Source organism: Vicugna pacos, chromosome 3 (genome assembly GCF_048564905.1).
Source record: "Vicugna pacos chromosome 3, VicPac4, whole genome shotgun sequence".
Classification (NCBI taxonomy): Eukaryota; Metazoa; Chordata; class Mammalia; order Artiodactyla; family Camelidae; genus Vicugna; species Vicugna pacos.
The window spans coordinates 67,064,251-67,085,281 of record NC_132989.1 but is presented as its reverse complement, the minus strand read 5'-3'; the positions used below and the strand labels follow the sequence as shown (position 1 = coordinate 67,085,281).

General features: G+C 37.9%; 1 protein-coding gene across 1 annotated transcript in view; it reads left to right on the top strand.

Annotated features, from left to right (window-relative positions):
* The window catches only part of MSH3 (mutS homolog 3), a 137,599-nt gene that overhangs the window by 39,709 nt on the left and 76,859 nt on the right, over positions 1 to 21,031 (top strand). The window contains exons 9-12 of the mRNA XM_072958444.1: positions 6,576 to 6,688; positions 9,326 to 9,440; positions 14,323 to 14,407; positions 16,771 to 16,880. Of these exons, the coding sequence (XP_072814545.1) occupies positions 6,576 to 6,688; positions 9,326 to 9,440; positions 14,323 to 14,407; positions 16,771 to 16,880 (423 nt within the window). The remainder of the gene's footprint in view (positions 1 to 6,575; positions 6,689 to 9,325; positions 9,441 to 14,322; positions 14,408 to 16,770; positions 16,881 to 21,031) is intronic.

Below are 21,031 nucleotides of genomic sequence, written 5' to 3'. Positions count from 1 at the left end.
TTATAATGCATATTATAGCTTGGATTTCTATCTCTAGCAGTAAAGTTTCTGACAAGAAGCATGTGTGCTCAAACAAAGTAGCTTTATTTCTGAAGGTATTATTTTACAAACCGCAGTCCCACGTGTCCAGTGGAAGGTACAGGCTGTCCTAGCCATGTGGTTATTCTTCTGGGAAAGCATCTTAGAGGAGGTAAGTCTTGGCGGGCTTGTTAAGTAAGAAAGTGCGCACAGACCTGGGGGCACGGTATGTGGACCTGGGTGGGAAAAAGACCCAGGATTAGGATGGGCTGACAGATTAAGCGAGAATGGAGGTTTTAAAATGTTGTTACAAGGGAGTTTGTCCTTAGAGATTTCCGGGATCAAGGAAGAAGAAGTGGGAGGCCATGAGTACAGGCAGAAGTGATGGCTTGTCTAGGCCCTTGGGCTTTCTGCCTTCATTCCCTCCCCCTTCACCGTTTCCCTTCCCTTTGGTTTCCCAAGTTTGAGTACGCTAATCCTCTTAGTTTTCCTGACCTCATTGCAGACAGAGATACTTGCCTGTCAGGTTTGCCAAGACAGATTAGAAATTTTTTGATGGGGCGTTATTTTCTTATTTTTATTTTTTTAAAGTAGCAACCACTCTAAAAAAAAAGCAAAAAACCTTCTAATCTTTTGATTAGAAAGAGCCAGAGGAAGTTTTACCTGAGTTTACCTGGTGTTGGCTTCTTACCTTACGATAATATCTCCTAACATAAAGCTACTTTAAATTTTTTTAATAAATTAATTTTAAAAAAACTAAGAATTACAAGAGAGTAATTTTTGGGGGTGACGCATGAAGAGAGACTCCAGAGCAGCCACGAAGTATGAGAGAATTTGGAGAGAAAAGGAAAAAGGGACTTACACAGTGTTTCAGTGGGTAAGATAGACCCTCCCCCTCTGATGTTCTCTGAGGAAGTCAGATAAAGAATGATGATGATGACTTTTTCACAAAAAAAAGATAATACCTCTTATAGTTCTTGGTCTTTTGAGCGACACAGCTGCCAGGCGTGCTGGCCTTGGTTATTCCTGGGCCGGAGGCCTCCTCAGTCTGAGGCCCTGTGGAGTTTGCACAGCAAGTGAGGAAATGCTCGGTCCTTCCTCCCGCTCCCCAGCAGGCCTGTCTCTGGGTCCCAGTGTCCCTTCACCTCAGGTCTCTCTAATCCTGCAGGGGCCTTGGCCCTAAATCTGCTCTTGGTTTCTAGCCCCCAGTGGTGACTTGGCTAAGGTCCCTGGACCTCTGCTTGGTGGGGAAGTGTGGGAGGAGGGGTCTTCCTGGTTTCTAGACTCTCTGACTTGTAGTCTGTCCCCCTGTTGGTTTGGTCTGAAGCAGACTCACCAGCCGAAATCAAACTGGCCATTTGGCCAGCAGTAGAGGTTGCCATCTTTCTAAGACGTTACCTGTGTGATTGTGTCCACTTTCTTCTCTGGACAGCAAAGGACCCTTTTTTCCTTTTGAAAGCCCAGTACTTTCTAGTGAGTCCTTAATGAATTTTTAAAAGTTGAAAACGAACATACTGGCTCATGTAAGTGAATGAAAATGAATGAAATGAATGAAAAGTTCAAAGGTAGGCTGGGGTTGGGCATGGCTGGATTTAGGGGCTCTTCTCCTTGTCCCTCCCTCTTGTGTTTGCCTTCATCTCATGTTCCACAAGGTGGCAGGATGGCTGCAGCTGCTCTGTTCCTTGGACTCCTAGCCTCCCAGGTTCAAGTCCAGGGAAGTGACAAACATCTGGGAGCTCCTGTGTAAATCCTGAAATCTGCTCTTTCCTTTTTTCTCTCTTCTGAATAAACACTTTTATTTTTTAAATAAGTAGTATATCCCAACGGTTCAACAATCTAAAACTCTTTTAAGGATGTGGGATAGAAAGCTTTTCTTCCATCTTGTCTTCTTTATTATAAAGTACCTCTCTTTGTCTTGCTTAATGCTTTTTGTCTGTTTTGAATTTTATCTTGCCTGATAACAAAATCTTGTCCCATGCTTTCTTTTTATTTGCATTAGCCTAATTATCCATCTGGGCAGTGTTCTTCAGCCATCCTTTTATTTCTCATCTTTCTGAATTTTAAGTTTTGCTCATGCTTGTAGCATAGGTTTTTCTTCTTTGTAATACATTCTGAGGGTAATTTTCTTTAAATCGGTGAGTTTATCAGCCCATTTATATTTGTCAGTATGGCAGATATATTTGATTTTAGTTTGTCCACATTTTATTTTCTATCTTTCTGTCTTTTAAAGAATCTTTCACAATGTGGTCTGTTTTCCTTACTGTTCTTATGGAGTATTCTGATGTTTTTGTTCTAGTGGTTATCTTTATAATTTGACACCATGCCTTTAGTCTTCTAAGAAAATAGTGATAGTTCCCTATCGTAAGCAGTGATAAAATTAATGAATTTCATACTAATTCTAATGTAGAGACATTGTAACTATGTTACATGGTCTGCCTTATTCAGTCTAGATCTCTGTTGCATTCTATCCTTAGAGAAGAGAATTAATCACTCAACTAAGCTTGGAACTCAGTTAGCAGTGTTACTATCATCAGTAAGTACACTGTCAGAAGAGAACTTGAGTTTGATTTTCAGCCTTTAACAAGGCTCTTTTTATCTATAAAAAGTACAGCTTCTAAAGTCAGCATAGATCATAAAGTTGGTAAGCTGACATTGTTTGGTCACAATTGAACAGTAGTCCAAAATCTTCGTAGGTAGTTTGTTACTCACCACCAAAGAGTCACCGGTTTTATGTCCAAGTTGACATTAAAGGATACTGAGTGTAAAGTCCCCCTCTCCTTTTTTTTTTTAGTGTGGGCTTCACACTTGTTGAGAGTTTTACCACCTTTTAGTTTTTCAAAAACGATATATTTGACAACAGAGAGACATGTAATATATGAAAAGGACTTTTTAAAATTGGAAATCTTTAAACAGTGCAACTTGACACCCGCCATGTAATGACCGAGACTCACATCCTGACGTTAGTGCTCCATCCAGCACAGAAGGGTGGTTGCCACCCCAGGCACATGGAGGAGCATCGCCTCTGTTCAGCCTTCTTTCCATTCATAAGGCTTCAGCCCCTGATCGCATCCTCTATAGAGGGTGGGAAGGAGAGGGTGTTTTTTTTGTGTGGTTTTTTTTAATAATTTTTTAAGTCCTTGGTCAATTATATGACCATAGTTAATTTCCTTGATTTTTAAAAGTTAATCACACCAAAATCCTGTTGAAAATGAATGTGCCCCCGCTCCTCCAGATTCCTGCTGAATTCAGATTGAACACACTTGGGGTGTGGCCTCTGTGCGTTTAATATGTGTTGCAGGTGATTCTGATTTCACAGACTATAGTCTCAGGGAACCAAGATTGACAGTTCTCTGTTTAATCTGGAAATTTTACTAAAATCTAGTTTGGCAAAATTCTGGTTGGATATTACTCATTATGTATACAGTGTTTCAAGTAGACTTTTGTTTCAAAGATACAGTGATTTGATTTTACCATAACTTTATTCAATTAAGAAATCTAGGGAAACACAGGAGATTTTACATAAAGCTCCATTCCAGTTTGTGGGGAAAAAATGAGGATATTTAATATAGATTGTAGAACTTTGAATTTAACACTCTTGTAATGCTTCCATGAAAGCCTCAAGGATAATTGACAAATCCATTTTTATCAAATTTAATGGGTTTCTAAATCCTTTTATGCTTCTCAAACAAAATGTTAATTAGAGCAGTAATTGAGTTACCAACTGCCTCCTGTGTTCACTCTAGGAAGTTGTACAAAAACAGTTTGGAACTCATGTAAGGTCATTCGTTGCTTTTTTGAGTTGCTAAGTAACTTTTCAGCAGACTTCTAAAAATCCAAGTATTAAGGGAGTCTACAGGAAGATAAAAAACGCTATGAGATTTATAATAGTCTGGTACTCTCTCCACTGTATTAAGGTGGAAAAATCCTCTCCAGCATCACAGATGGGAGAAAATCCTCCCTCTTAGATTTCTTCCTGAATCAGCTTATGCCTGTCTAGTCTTGCAGTAGAACAGAAAGAGACTTTGGAACTAGGTATGCTGGCACAGATTTTCTGGGGGAAAAAAACACTAGGAAATCAAGTTGATAACTTTATTTAAGCAGCATAGAACATCATGACAAGTATGATATGTTCCAGGAGTGCAAGGATCAATCAGCATCAGAAAGTATGAATAATATTTTAGGAGATTAAGTGAGAGGAAACTGTATGATCATTTTAACACCTGTAGGAACAGCATTAGGTAAGAATCAACAACCCTTTTTGAGTAATTTTTTTTTTTTTTTGCTAAAACTTGGAAACTTACCAAACTTTGGGCTAAAAAGTCATTTGTTCTAAAGCCCACAGCAAACATCATACTTCAGAGTTGAAACTTCAGAAACATTCCTGTTAGTGTCAGTAAGAAAACAAAGGATACCTGTTAGCATTTTCTTTGTTTAGCACAAGGTCTTAGCCAGTAGTATAATGAGACAGGAAAAAGAAATGAAAAAGAGAAATTGTATGGGAGAGACCACACAATCTTTTTTCTTCTTGCAGATGATATTAATCCATACGTGGGCAATACAAGAAAAGCGTGTTCAGCACAGCTGCTACGTGTCAAAATTTAGGTTCATGTACCCCAGTGATAGCCTTTTAGTAAATGCAGTAGAAGAAAAGATTCACTTCACAATAGTATTAATGTATAACATATCTATGAGTGAGCACAACCAAAGATATATAAAGAAAATGACAGAACAGTGTTGTTAGGTATAAAAGACATGAATAAATAGAGAAATTATGCTTAACAATGGGGTATCTTGATTTTTTTAAGATACCATTTCTCTCTAAATTAATTCATTGCATATCAAAATCCCAATAAGGTTTTTTTGGAACTTGATAAAATGAACTTAAAATTTATAAAGAAAACCAAAAGCCAAGGAGTAGCCAAGACAATCTTGCAAAACAAAGTAGGGGACTTGCCACAGAGACTAAGCCATGGAAATTACAATACTGTGATCCTCATATAAGGACAGAGGAAAACAAAAAATCAATGGAACAAGGTAGAAGCCAGAAACAGGATCACACATATATAGAAATATGATGTGCATTGGAGGCAGCATTATAAATCAATAGGAAAAGATGGAATGGTCTATAAATGGTGCTTGATCATTAATTGATAATCATATGGAAAATAAAATTGTATTTCTAACTTCATACCATCCCCCCAGAATAGTTCAGGTGAATTAAATTTGAAAAGCAAATCCTAAAAATTTGCTCAAAAATATAAGCAGTTAAATTGGCAGCAGTTAAACATTTTGAAATCAGATCTTAGAAATATAATACTGAGTGCAAAAGCAAGTTGTAGAAGGACAGGTATAGTAAAGTGCCACTTACATAAAATTTAGGACATGAAATAATACAATGTATTGTGTAAAGATGCTAAAATACATTGTAAAGTATAAAGACATACATGGTGGTACTCTACACCAAATTAAAGGTACTGTTTACTTCTGAAGATGGTAGAGAGATGAATATGGCTGAAGAGGGATGTGTGCAGTATACAATTGTATTTGTAATTTTTTTAGATAAAAATACTATGAAACAATATGTGGCAAAATGTTAACACCAAATGAATAACCAACAGTAAAAAAAATTGGTTGAATAAATTTTGGCTTTTACATACTATGAATATTTTTTCAGCCATTAAAAAGAATGAGTGGTAGCTAGGTAACTATATGGAGGATTTCTAAGAGTGATTACTTAGTGAAGAAAACAAGATGCGGGAAGGTTTGTCTAAAGTCACCCCATTTTTATAAAGCAATGCATGTGTGAGTGTGTGTGTATGACATAATTGTGTATGACCATATGAACATGAAAAAAATTAAAGATTCATTATAGGCTGTTAACATGGGCTGGGAGTGAGGTGATAAGGAAAGAGAAAAAAGGAGGAATGGGGAGTCAAGCAAAGAAAATGGGAAAGACAGAACACCACAAGTGTGGATGATGATTTGATGATTTTGTTTATGTACTTAATATAATCATAGATATACACACATGCACACATGCATATTTTAAAAAGACTGTAGAACCACTTAAATAAAGAATGAGAGTTGACATAAGGGGAATTTACTGTGTTTGACTGGAGGCTGTGGTAGAAGAAATGGACTTGCCAAAAAGCCAGCCAGCCAAAGATGCCACTTCAAGGAAAGAATTGCTCAATGATGTATTCTGTTGCTAGAGTATTTAAACAAATGATGCAATTAAATTGATGCTTTTCCATTTTTTCCACTTTTGTATTTGTTAAAGTAATTGACCTTAATTTCAGTGAGTTTTTGATAACAATATATATAAAGTATTCACAATGTGCTTGATAATGTAGGATACCAGTTGTAAAAGTAATAATTATATTTTATGAAATGTGGCCTCTTGACAGGGAAGCCTTAGTTCTTTCTCACTTTTTCTTCAACTTGGGAGAGAATAAAGAATGAGTCTTTTTTTTTTTCCTTCGTCAGGCCAAGGCCTAAATACCAAAAGTTCGAGGTTATGGATCATCGTCTTTAATGTTTTCATATTTTTCTTTCAGTGTGCGGGATGACAGAATTCGAGTAGAAAGGATGGCTAACATGTATTTTGAATACAGCCATGCTTTCCAGGAGGTTACAGACTTTTATGCACAAGATGGAGATGACGTTAATGGTAAATATTTTACACTTGTTAGCTTTATGTCCTCAGATTTAACTGAGTTGAGATTTGGATAAAGATGCAAGTTTGATTTTCAATTTAATGAAAACTAGATAATTATCAATTAAAAAATGGAAGAAGTAGAGAGAAGAAATCACTGTTTTTGCACTCATAAAAAGCACCACTGCAGCTTCTTTGTAGTTACGATCATTTCATAACTTGATATTTTGACATATTCGTTGGAGTGTAACAAGTTAGTTACTGAAAATCCTTCCTTTTTGCTTCTCTTAAAAGATGGCCCATTATTTCCCTTGCAGTTTTACAAAATGTCGGTATAAATCTCCTAGTGAAAGCCAGCAATTCCAAAAGTTGATGGCCAGAATTAAAATATCAGAACATTAGTGACAGGGTCTTAGTTTGTTGGATCACCATTGTTTGTCTAATTCACATTTCCTCAGCCAGGTATCTATTTGATTTGGTCTGTACCCCTCATTCCTTCCAGTCCAGCTTATGTTCAGGTCCACTTTTATCCCCTGTCACCTGCTGCAGAGCTTTCACCATAAGACCCTAAATAGATCAGCTTCCCCCAGCTCCCTCTCAGGCATCAGTGTCTTGTTGGCATTTCTATCCCCATCTCTTTTCATTTCATGTTGCTTTGGCCAAATAGAATTAAGTATCTGAGAGTGTAACCCACTTAGACACCCATCTGTGCTGTCACCAAGGGATCATCAGCTTGTGCTCAGTTAAAGCTCAGACTAAATCAGGAGATGACCATAAGCCACTCTTGGTACCCGACTCACTTAGAAGGGTGTAGGACACAATGCAGCTTGCTGCAGGGCGCTGTTGCTCTTAGCGGGAGGAGTCCTCTGCAGTCTATGCAGCGGTCCGCAGAGCCTTTGGGTGCTTAAGTTCCCCTCCCTCCTCTAGTGACAGCTCAGTTGCAAAGAAAGCAGACTCTCATCAGGTGGGTGCAGGATCTGCCCTGGCTTAGAAGCCCCATGCCCTACAGAAAGTCATATCTCGTGCTGGGATTTCTCCAAAGGACATGCCAAATTCAAAGAATCGGTGTACTCAGAGACGGCCAAAATTCTAGAATCAGGTATTTATAATTCATCCTAGTCCAGATGCAATAGACTGATTTCAGGTCATTTTTACCATACATAGTGCTACCTCATAAAACACTGGCACTTCATCTTTATCAGGTTTCCTGGGGATCAGAGCTAGAAAGTTAAAAGATGAAATTCACAGTAGGAGACTGATGGTTACTCTTCATTTACACCTTGATTTTACAGAAAGCTATAGTTGAAATTAATATATTTTATATTACAGATTTGTGGAGGATATTTTGTAATTTTTTTCTTCAAAGTAATAAATACCTACTGCAAAAAAAGCCAAAACATGGTTGTATAGAAGGAAAAAAGTGAAAATCCCTCCCCTCGAATCCTTAGGAATTCTTAATGTGCAAATCTACACGTAAACATACATACATAGTTCTATATATTTATTTAATATAACTTGGATTTATTCTTTCAGCTAATTTTTATTGAATGCCTGTTCAAGGCATTGTGTATATGATAAGGAATTACACAGACATTGTGTGTATGATGAGGAATTAAACGGACAAGAATTCCTGCCCTTCTGGAGTTTACAGCCTAGAGGGAGGAGATGTACAATAAAATAGTGTTTAAAGTTGCTAAGTACCATAGAGATAGGCAGGGAGGAGGTGAATTTTTAAATAAAGTAGTGAAGGAAAGCCTCACTGAGAAAATGGCACTTGAACAAAGATTTGAATGAGGATTAAAGGAGTTAAGGGGGAAAACCATAAGGACAGGTGAAGCAACAGTGTTTCAGGCAGAGACAGCAGTAGGTACCTTAAGTACCTGTCATGTTTAAGGAATATCAACGAGCCTGGGAGCTGGGACAGAGGAGCTAAGGAGGAGAATATTAGAAGGTGAGCACAGAGAATAAAGGATTTGGAAGGCAGGTTGTGGAGGGCCTTACAGACCTTTACGGACTTGAGCTGCTTCTCTCAGTGAGTTAGGAAATGTGGAAGGATTTGTAAGCAAAGTAGTCTAACGGTTCCCTCGGCTGCTGTGTTAAGAATACCCTGTAGGGCACAGGGATAAAGGTGGGAGACCAGATGGAGAGCTGTTGCTATATTCCTGCTGAGAGATGAGAGTGATCTTGTAACTTTTTTTTTTCTTCATTCAATATATTATGGAAAGTTTTCCATATCAGTACAGATAGCTGTAAGTTATTCCCTTTAGAGGTGCACAATCATCTGGATGTACTTAATGATGTTCAGTTAGGTTGTTTCTCATTTTTTCCTACGACAAGAGATTTTTCAACTCACTTCCTTATATACACATTTAAATAAGCACTTTGGAGTATTTCTGAGTCAAAGGGAATGAGCATTTTACACTTTGAAAATAATTACTCTTTTGTTCTCCAGAAAAGGTTCATCTTCCATCAGAAAATGCCCTTTTTTCCATGCCCTAGATGTTTATAATCTTCCATGTTTTTCCAAAGGGCAATTTTAGAAGATACTGTCTAAATTATTATGTGAATAATAATAAACTAAGTCTTACTTAAGGTTTGTTTTTAGTAAAGATGAATAATAATTTTAATGAAGGTATGTACTCTGTGTTTTAGATTCTCAAAATTTGTCTGTCATCATTAAGTTGGAGAAACCTGTGATTTGCTCTTTGGCTGCCATAATAAGATATCTCAAAGAATTTAACTTGGAAAAGGTGCTTTCCAAACCCAAGTAAGTGATTTCTCAAAAATAAAAAAAGGGGGGAGGTTATATTAAAAAACACTTCTTAAATTGAATTTGGTAAGTACTATACTCAGAAGTTTACCTGCTTTTGCTAGCCTGCTGTGTTCTGAATCAAGAATGAGGTGTCGTGTTGTTGCTGAAAAATATTAAAAATATTAATTGATTCAAAAAATTAATGGCAAGCTTAAGAATTCTGTCAATTTTTGTATTCATGACAACTAATGTATTATAGTTTTGCCTACAGAAGTAGTATTAAGAAGAGGTATTTGAAAGCATTCATAAAACTTCATCATCTTTCTTATTCTTGGTTTTAGTTCTTATTTCATAGACCATAAAGTTGGAGATAAAAAGGACAGCTACTTACATAGACAGCTTATTGAAAGAGTGATTAACTTTGTAGAGTCGAGAGATTTAAAAGCTGGCAATTGACATTCTAACAAAATGCTAGTTTAAAAACCAGTGGAATAAAAAAAAGATAGCAGAATAACTTTCTTGCGTTTCCGTATTCTACCTTCACTGGCCCCTTATCTTTGGCTCTCTGAAGAATTACTCTATATCATATCAATCCTGGATAAGTAAGCTACTTCTTGTTGTGGAGATAAGATCTATCTCAGTAAAATGTCACTAGTACTAAGACTGGGAAGTTCTTGCTATGTCTATTTTAACCCCACCCCTAGAGTAATACACTTCTGAGACTTTTACCCACTGTATACCCAAGTATTTTGAGGTATTTCTACTCTCATTGGTCAGAGAGTGAACTATTCTAAGCTCTGTGTGAACCCTGGTCATTGTTCATCCTACTGTTTTCTTATGTTTCTTTCCCGATCTCATGGAAGTTCCCCTACACATTTAAGAATCAGTACTTGGCCAAAGACCTGAGGGGACTCTTCTGCAGATCTCTCAGTGTGCAGCTCTGTCATCTCTGCGTTCTGTCTCACAAATTCTTCTTTCCTTGGTCTCTCCTAGGAGTCAGTCAGTGTTTACCTCTTTTGTTTTTCTTCTCTCAGGATCACAGTTCTATATGCCTCATGTCCAACGGCTTGAAAACATTTAAAATATATCCATATATATGTATAATTTGTCCAGTTTTCTAACTGTTGGTGGTTAAAGGGCAGTTCTCATGCATTTAATCCTTTATGAATGAAAACAGAAGTCAGGTGCCATAACTGAATGCTATACAAAAACAACAGAAGAGGGAGATGTGTGAAGTTACAGCAGCTGCCCTAAACAATGCCATCTTCTAAAACTTCTGGAAAACTCATCTTCACTTAATGAGCACTGGGGGGGGGTAGGGATGGGGACGGATAAATTGGGAGTTTGGAATTTGTAGATATTAACTACTATAATATAAAATAGATAAACAACAAGGTACTACTGTATAGCATGGGGAACTATATTCAGTACCTTGTAATCGCCAGAATGAAAGAGCAGATAAAAGGAATGTATATATGTATAAATGAATCACTATGCTGTACACCAGAAATTAACACATTATAAATCGACTTTACTTCAATTTTTAAAAAAAACTTAGCACTCGAAAAAGAACCAAATTCAAATCCCATATAAAATTATTTTAAAAAAGAATAAGGGACAGGATAATGTCCTTATAGAAAATGAATGCTTGCCAGAAAGACATGCCCACAAATGTTCTTTTTTCTTTTCTTTTCTTTTTTTTAGATTCCACATATGAGCGATCTCTTGTGGCATTTATGTTCTTTTGTTTTTTTTTTTAGAGACATGCCCACAAATGAAATAAAAACTACTATAACCTACTACTGCAAAATGAGCTAAAAGACTTTAAGGAAATGACATTAAATGTGAAATAACAAGTGATAATAAATGAGAAATAGGAGAGCTTTGAAACAAGATGTTGGGATTGAAGAATGAGCGTACATTAAAGAAAAATCAATTTAAGAATGAAGAATAAGCTAGAAGGAATATGAAAGTAAATAAGCATAACATAGAGAAACAGAATTAGGAAAGAGAGAGATGCAAAAAAAGGTTAGCAGAGCAAACCTGATGAAACAGCAGTAGTTAAGAAAGCCCTACTTGCAAGCTTGACCCTTGACTGGCATCTGGGACCTTGGATTTGGGGAGGGTCTCCAGCATTCTCTGATAAGAGTGGCTCTCTGCCTAAACTGTTCAGACAATATGGTTAATGCTGAGCCCCTCCTTTCTTTCTGGGAGGTGGAATTGTGCATATTAGGAAGAAGATGCCTATGCGACCAGCCTGCAGCAAAAGCATTGGGTGCTGAGTCTCTAATGAACTTCTCTGGTGGACATTTCACGTGAGTTGTCACAACTCACTGCTGGGGCAATTAAGAACATCCTATGTGACTCTACCAGGAGAGGACTTTTGGATGTTTGCCCTTGGTTTCTTCTAGACTTTGCTTTATGTACCTTTTCCCTTTTCTAATTTTGTTTTGTATCCTCTTCCAAACCAAATTCTACCCCGATGTAATTTTTAGCAAGATGGCGCAAAAGCTGTCGTGTGCTCCATGAAATTTTAATTCTCAGTCATTTTAATGTTTGAACAGTTCCTTGCTCCCAAGGTTCACTTGAGGCATGGTTCCTACCATGAGGCAAGATTTCACCTTTAGTTTGAATTAAGTGACAAAACCCTCAAATAATTGGTGGAACAGGGGTGCTTTCTGGACATTAAATCTAAGACACCATTCCTCAGGGTATAGACTGTTAGGTTTACTAGTTTTTGTGAAGGTGAAGGCAACTGAGCAGTATTTCCGGGTAGTCCGCACATCTTAAATGCCTCTTATGTATCTTACACCTCTGGTGTTCATGGAAGATAAAGGCAGCTAGCTGAGATATTTTTAGGAAAGGCTTCTGAATTGTGGGTTCTTGATGCCAACTAAGCATCCCTTGAGAGTCTGTTTTTGATTAAGATACTCAAGTGTTAATCACCTCTACGGTGTGGGTTAAACCTAACTGTCAGGAACAGGGGAACCAAATGACTTACACTTAAGCGCATGGGTACTGATGAGATACCAACTATGAGTCCAGGCTATCAGCACTCCCAGCTTGTATCTTTGACTATGAAGGTGTGTGAACATCTCTTAGCTACAAAACAAATCACTGCCTAATTGTTTCTTCCTGAAAATAATGTTTTACATTTTATTACTGTCCTGGGTGTTTCACATACATTTCTGGGCTTTATGACTCAAAGGAAAACAAACCAACCAACACAAACTGGCCTCCGCATAGAAAGACGCAGACCTTTGCTGAGCATCTACTTTCTGCTAGGCTCTGCAGGTGCTGCAAAATGCGTAAGACATAAATAACCCTTACCTGCAAGGAGCTCAGATCTATTAATGAGGATAGCAGAAGAATATAAATTACTGTAATGCAAGGCAAATTAAGTTAACGGTTATAAGAAGGAGAAACAGACTACACACCCCAGCTATCAATCAGTGTTGGAATTGCTTCTCTCTGAAAATCATTAATGTCACCCTTTGGAAGCCAGGTTAAACCTGTCATACATAAATTACGTTGCCAAAGGACAGTGTTCAGTTACCAGGCAACGTTCCTAATATACAATAAGTCATTTCTTTTTCAGGGTTGTGGGGCTCATCCAGAAGTGGAGGCATCTCTCAATGAGCTCTGGCTCTTTGGGCTCTGATTTTAGGCTCTAGATTCCTGGATGAAGGCTTGCTTCTGTAACTGGTTTGGGAAACTGTATTTTATTCATCTTGTTATGGCCATGATGAGTTGGGTTAGTTTTATGATGCAAACACTCATGCTTTCCCTCCAGATAGTTTAGTGACCTGCCAGTTTTTTTCTTGCTTTGAAAAATGAGCCATCAGTTCCTTAAGTGCTGTTGATAGAAATGTCAAAGGACTGGCTTATAAAGGAAATTAATCTATTAGTAATGCATTGATTAATATAGTTTTTAACATGAAACTTATGGTTGCCATGGGGGAAGAGTGGTGGGAAGGAATAAATTGGGAGTTTGAGATTTGAAGGTACTAACTACCATAGATAAAGAACAGGTTTCTTCTGTACAGCACAGGGAACTATATTCAGTATCTTGTAGTAACTTATAATGAAAAAGAATATGAAAATGAATGTATCTATGTATGACTAAAACATTATTCTGTGCACCAGAAGTTGATACAACATTGTAAACTGACTATACTTCAGTTTAAAAAAATGAAAGACTAATAAGGACAAAATTTGAATTATGCATACATATATTAATCATATTGAGCTCAGGACTCAAGTTTATTTGGAACTTACTGAACTTTTAATCTAGTTTGAAATAGTTACAGGGACATAAGGAGAAAGTGAATTATTTGAGTTTAAGGAAATAATTCCTGCTACTTTTTCAGTTTTATACTTTATGAAAACAGCCACATTAAATGTGTGGTCTTAATTATAGACTAAATAATATTTGCACATATCAGAATATTGATTAAAAGCTTTTAAAGTGTTTATCAAAATGACTTCATGCTAACAAAAAAGAAGGATGCTTTTAAGTATCTTGACATATTTTTCTAGCAAATTGCATAGCTTTTCCTGAAGAGACCACCACTTGTTCTGCCAATGATAAAAGACTATGTTTGGTCCTGTTACTGGAAATTAAAAAAAAAAAATTAAGAATTGTTGGTACTGTTACTTCCATTCCTTATTCTTGTTTTTGTTGTGAGAGTAACTGTCCTTTCACGTCAGCTTACCTAAGTACCAGCAATGATGGAAAACAGTATCTTAATGAATGTTGTTTTTGCTTTTTTTGGTTTGATTTCCTAGCAAAGGGCTAACATTTATCATGATGTTACTAAGTATTTCTAAAGCCTAAATTAGTTTTCCTATTTCTTTATGCACTTATATCATGGTTCATATTTCATTCTTTTTACAGGAATTTTAAACAGTTGTCAGGAGAAGTGGAATTTATGACACTTAATGGAACAACATTAAGGAACCTGGAAATCCTTCAGAATCAGGTCAGGTAAACATAGGGCTGTTTGATTCAAAATGGTTTCAAAAAAAGATGGGGGCTAGGTAGCAGTCTGTTCTTAGGAGTGAAGGTGAAGGTGTTGTCTTCAGCTGATAGTGCTCACTTTTTGGAGAGTCAAATACATGAAATACTTGGGGGTTACATTGGGAGCTATAGCGCTGTGCTTTTCAATGATTGAAGCAGCATGCCTGTTCTGACAACTTCTGTATCATATATTTCTTTGGAAAGGCATCATCTTTGGGAATTCAGTGAAGTAGATTTTTCTGGTCTGCTTGGTTATCTCTTTCTACATATTTTTAACTTTTTGTTGAAGTGTTGCAGTCTTATTTCATTATTCAGTATATAGAACAAGTAACCGCAATGTTCAGTTTGAGGTTAGATGCATAATAGTTCATTTCACAAACTTCCATCATTGTTCATTTGCCCTTTACTGATGAGCGAGGAAGATAATGAAGACATTAAAATGATTGCTTTCATTTATTAAATTATCACTTAAAAATATGAGATGTTGTATTGTAAAACTAATGTTCTTATAAAAAACTCATAAAAATAAAAAGCAGTTCCAAGTCATTTGAGTAGTGGAAAAGCTGAACCATCTGCTGTGAATTACTACCACTGCTGTGAATTAAAGTAAATGCTGAATTTATTCTCCTGACTTTGTGTATAGCTAGCTAGTTTCTCTCACTCGGTTTCTCCTTCTGCTAGGCTGTCCTTGCATACTGGAGTCAGCCTTCCGTTCATTCAAAAACATTTTTATCTTGTCGTTCTGTTATCCGGAAGTTGAGAGTCTTTTCCTGGCAGGTCTTTCTCATCAACTCTATATACGTCCTTGGGTTAGGAAACAAGTAGTAAGAATAAAAGGATATTTCTTGGGTGAAGAAGAGCCTATAGTCAAAGCCTGCAGATACCGCCTTGGCATTTCAGGCTTTCCTTTCTTCTGCCACATCCTCCCTGTTCAAATCCTACTACAGTGGATTTGGTTTTGAAATCGAATGCCTAAGGCAAAAATCATCCATAATCAAAATACCCTTTAAAATCCCTTTCTTTATCAGGACTTGGGCTCTTGGAGAAATGGAAGCTGAGAATTAACATCTTCTGCTTGTCTTTGCACTGCAGCTTTGGCCTCCTTACTGTGGAGCAGTAGAAGGGGATCATGGGGAGGGTCTGGGTGTCAGGGAGAGCAGAGATGTAGCAGGACTCGGGTCTCTCCCACTCTCCCTCTCTTGTCCGAGCCTGCTTCCCCAGTGATGCCAGGTAGTTGGAGAGTGATTCCCCTCCACTGTCCTCTTCATGGACCCTTTCTGTGGTCAGGCCAGTCAGGCTCTTGTCTCAGAAGGGATGGTGCAGTCACTGATGTGGATCCCCTCAGAGGTCAGCTCTGCCTTCCCAGCCCATCCTCAGGGAGCCTTCCTTCCGTGACCACTGCAGCTTCTGTGGCTGCTCTCTTTGGGCTCCTAAGGCCTGGGGAAGTTATGTCACACCTTTTGTAGTTGATTTCTGCCAGGTGGCACTGGGTCCTTGTTAGGAGTCTCTTCTCCCACACTCTGATATAAGCGCCCTTAGGGAGGAATCATGTTTTAATATACCTTTGCCAGCCATACTGCTAAGCACACAAGAGGTGTTCTGTTAAATACTTGCTTGCTGATTTAAAGAAAAGGAAAATGGAAAAAAAAAAATTCAGGTGAAAACTGCAACTTGATGTTCCCAATACGGTTTAAACCTGTTAGTAGACATTTTGTACTACAGTGAAACCTTGGTTAAAATTAACTACAATTCTAGTTAATTATAATTTTTTATGGCTTAATTTTAAAGTAGCAAAGTATAGACAGATAAACCTTTGCTAAGGATTTAATAAAACAGACTAAAGTCAGACCCTTCCAGGATGCATTCCTAGAGTGCAGTACAGGTCCACTTCCCTCCTGAGCCTTTTTCAGTGTTGACATGGGGGATCTGTCTTTAGAACGGCAGCTCTTAGGCAGTGGGAGATCCTGAACTGCCAAAGGAAAATCAAATTATCTTCACTGTGCTTCCCAAGGGAGGAAAGAAGACAGTTATATTTATAAGGTGTTTCAAAAGAAACTTCTCAATACCGTATTGTTAGTTAACTAAAAACTACATATAGACTGTATCTTTCCTGTGCAAAATATCAACACTTTGTGTGTTTATATATGTGTGTATATATATTCATCAGACATTAAATGAACACCTGTTTTGAGCTATATTTTATGCTAGGCATATGTAACATTTAAAATTAGTGTATATGGAATAATTAGGGCGTATAAACAACTAGTGGTTTTGGTACAAATACAATCGTCTAGTTAATAAAACTTGTTTTCTGGTCTTTCTTAGACTGACATGGAAACCAGAGGAAGTTTATTTTGGGTTTTAGACCATACTAGAACTTCATTTGGGAGACGGAAGTTAAGGAAGTGGGTGACCCAACCACTCCTTAAATTAAGGTAAAAGCAATTCCTTTTTGTGTGTTTAATATGAAATTATATAAAATTAAGAAATGAAAGGTATGTTAGCCTCCTTAAAACCAAGGTTACCATGGCTTATAAGAGCACAGTTTTAAATTGGGGAAGATTTTAATTTGTATCTGGCCATAGATTGTCTAATATTGAGGAATTTTTCCTTGTCCTCAAGAGCGAATTTGCTTGCAGTTGGAAGACATGGAGTCGGCCTGGGGAAAGTGAGTTATCCAGTTGGTTTGGATCATCAGCAGCATCAGGGAGTAGGGAGAAAGGGGCTGGGGAGAGGGGCTACCTTCCGTGGAGGACTGTGAAGGCCAGGCTGAGGAGCTGGTAGCCAGAGGAAGTTAATCCAGTGATTCTGCCCATGGGAGTGATAGGATCAGAGCTGGGCTTGTGTGTGGGAGCCGACAAAATGGTTTTGGAGGGGCATGTTAGCAAGTTCACGGAGAGGTTCTGAGGACCTGAACTAAAGAAGTACCAGTAGGAATCGGAAAGAGGGGTTAGGTGTGAGATGTTGAGGAAAGTAGCATGAGAAGACGAGGAGTGCTTTCAGGGAAGGTAGGTGAGCCTAGTGCCTAAAACAGTGGTTTCCAAGCTTGTCTGCACAGTGGAGTCACCTGGGAAGTGTCACAGATACTGATGCCTGTATCCGACGCCCAAGGATTGTGATTTAATTGGTCTCCAGTGTGGCCGGGGAGTTGGAATTTTTAGGAGTTCCCCAGATGATTTTGACATGCCGATGCATTTGGGAACTGTGACTAGTGCCTGTCACTTAGTAGGAGGAGTCCAGTTAATGTTTACTGACTGAGTGCTGTTATTTATTGTGCTTTATTTAATATTCAAAATCATCCTCCGAGGTGGGTCCTTGAGATGAGTAAACAGATCCAAAGCACTTCAGTAACTTGTTTCACAGCTGGTAGAGCCTAGATTTAAAACCAGCATGGACTCCGTCCTGAACAGCTTCCCATAGGGACGACCAGAGGGAGTTGTGGTGGTGGTGCTGTGTGTGGGCTGTCAGTTGGGAGACTCAATCCCACCAAGCCGGCAGCCTGCCACCCCCCGCCCAACATGTTCTCACCTCTGCAGTGCTGCAGTACCACCTCCCAGGGTTGATGTAAGGAGTGAAATGAGACAGTAAACCTAACTGCCGTTTTTTGAGCTCTTTGTCGTATAGCAAGCACTATGCTAGGGGCTTTATGTACACCAAATCTTTTAAACTGCACAACAGCCTCACTGATGGCTGCATTTTACCCTGTGCTTGGTAAACAGACATCTTTGGCAAAGGACAGCAGGTGCCGTTACTGTTAGTCATAAGCTTTAAGACATTGTTTTGATAATGATGATGACTAAATCACTTCAGCGTTAGCGGGTCATGACAATTCTTTTCTTGATCATGAAGACCCTCAGACAGGGGAAACTGACTAGATAAGAAATTCTGAAAATGGAAGTGTCTACTTTGATTCAGTATTCAAATGAGATAAAAGTAATTTGTGGAGCAAAAACAGACAAGATGGTTTTCTGCAGTCTGTGGACAGCAGTATAAGGGGTGTCTCCTGGCTGATAGAAAGGCATCTGTCTAAGCAGCCACACAATTCTTAAATTTTATTTGCTTGATTGAAATATTCAGCAGAAACAGACTTGCTAGCAGACTTTTTCATGTAAATTAAAATTTTTATTTCTGTTAAATTTGTTTTATATAAGCAAGATTAATTTGAGATAATTTCGGTAGACCATGTTGCATGCTCTTTGTCGGCCTGATCATGTATCCCTCAGGACCCAACCTCCTCAGAAACGCTGAGAGAAAGTATACCATGCATTGAACTCTGATGCTTTCAAGTATGTACTTTAGACCAGCCTAAAATGTATAGAGCTGAAAACAAGCACACAAAACTTCTTCCTTTGCAATTTTTATTTTAGGTCACAGTTTTAAAACTCTAGGCTTCCTAATCCATTAAAATTCACTTCAAAAGAATTCCAGTTAAACCTTAATTGCATATTCATTCTATTCCAAACAAATACATAGAGAAAATCTTCAGCTGATTTGTCAGTGGTTCGGCTCTATATTTGTTGTTGCTGTTGGCTTTTTTTTTTTTAACACTAACATAGGTGCCATGCTAGTCACGTCAGTGGTTCACCCAGGCTAATGTTCTCTCTCTGACATTGGCAGCCAAAGGTGGTTAGTTTAGGGCTGATTTTCTTTTATAGTGAAATCACAGTGTTTATAGAACAAATAATTAGTGACAAGAGAATTTAGCAAGATCGAGGGTGGATCTTCCAAAAGTTCTCCAAGAGCCCATTATTTATCAGTCATCCAGGAATTAGAAGCCCTTAGGATCGTTTCTTTATACTTTTAGGCTCTTTCAGCTCCCAGGGCAGTCACACAGTTCATAAATTCAGGACCAAGTGTTTCAAGTTTCAGATGATTTTCCGTTCCCACTACAAAATGGCCTCTTTGGTGCAAAATTTTCTAATGACTTTCTATAAGGTAAAAATGTTTTTACCCTATATTTACAGACTGATTCAAAGAATGCACTTGGGTTATTGAGACAGGATTTTACTCTACTAAAACCACACTGCCTTTTCTAAATAGGTTTTATTTTCTTATATGTTGAGACCTATGCTTTTTATCAGTTCTCTAATTTTAGTTAAGATTTTTCATTGTAGGTCACTGGCCCGTTCTTATAAATGCATGTCATGTTGGCAAGCCATTAGTCCTAAGACCTTTTAAAATTAAGTAAGTTATATTGAATTCTTTTTTTTTTTTGAGGTTCCATCTTCGAATTTCTTCAGTTTCTTTGAGTTGATATGATCTTGTCAGTCTTTTATATATTCACCATATGTACTTTATTGGTTTTGTCAGAAAGTCCCAAAACGCAAATTCTGCTTGTAAATATCTGATAGGGGCAGAAAAGTTTAGGTAAAATATTAATTTCCAAGGCAGATTTGGTCATCTTAAAATAAGTATTCAAGATTCAGTACCTTTCTCTGTATCTTGAAATATTAAACCAAAGTAAGTTCAGAATTTTCTCCATGGGTACCTCTTCTGCCTGCACCTTACATGTCGATGTTACCCGTAGTTCCCTCCGGGGCTGATTCTTACTTTCAGCACTACTTGGAATCTTATCTGTGGCCATGGTTTCTCCTTTAACTCATTTGCCGATGACTTAGTCACCATTATTTCCAGCAGCTCCAGACCCACACATCTGCTGGAACATCTCTGCCTCAGGAAACATTCAATTTGCGTTTGCAAGACAAATTGAAAATGAAGCATTTCCTTCAGTGAGATAATGATTTCTTGGAAATACAGCTCTGTGTGTGTGTGTGTGTGTGTGTGTGTGTGTGTGTGTGTACGTACGTACGTACATACATGCATGTGCATGTGTATGCATATACACGTGGAGAACAGCAGATTATTAACCACAAAGGGAATCTGAGAAATCAGTTCTTCCCCTTCTAGTGGAGGAACTGTTTGATCAATGATGAAAACATTGGATCTTTGGCAAGGGCTAGTGTTACATCATCTTGCCTTTTTGTAAAATCACTTTTTATGAAAGGCAGTCAGATGAAAGTCTTCATGAAAGGCTTTTTGTTTGTTGAAGAAACTAAGCATCTCCAGGCCTCTGGTCTTGCCCTTCTTTGTTTCTATCTGCATTACCCAAAGATTTTTTTTTTAAGTGTGTATCTGATTATGTTTTGCTCTCTACTGTTTACAGTTCTCACAACACACTGAGGTGTAATTTATTTCTGGACTTTTGTACAGCCTGTTCCTTTTTCTAAAATGGTAACTTCTACTCATTTTAGTTTCCCTCTTAGTTTGCTGGCTGCTGCAGCACAGTTTCCTTTGTTCGCTCTTCATCTTTTCTGTATCCTTTAAATGATGGGGTTCCTGAGGCCTGAACCTTAAGAGCTCAGCTCCCTTAGCCTCCTCTCTCTTCCTCTTACCTTTTCACTCTCTCCTACCCTCTCCTCTACCCCTATGAACTAACTGATCTACTCCCGTTACCATGAACAGCAAAATGTAAACAATCCCAAATTTGTGTCTCTGGCCCTTACTCTCTTCTGTTCTCCAGACTTGTATGGTCAACTTGGATTCCTAAACACATAGGTGTATCACAGACATCTCAAACTTAACATGT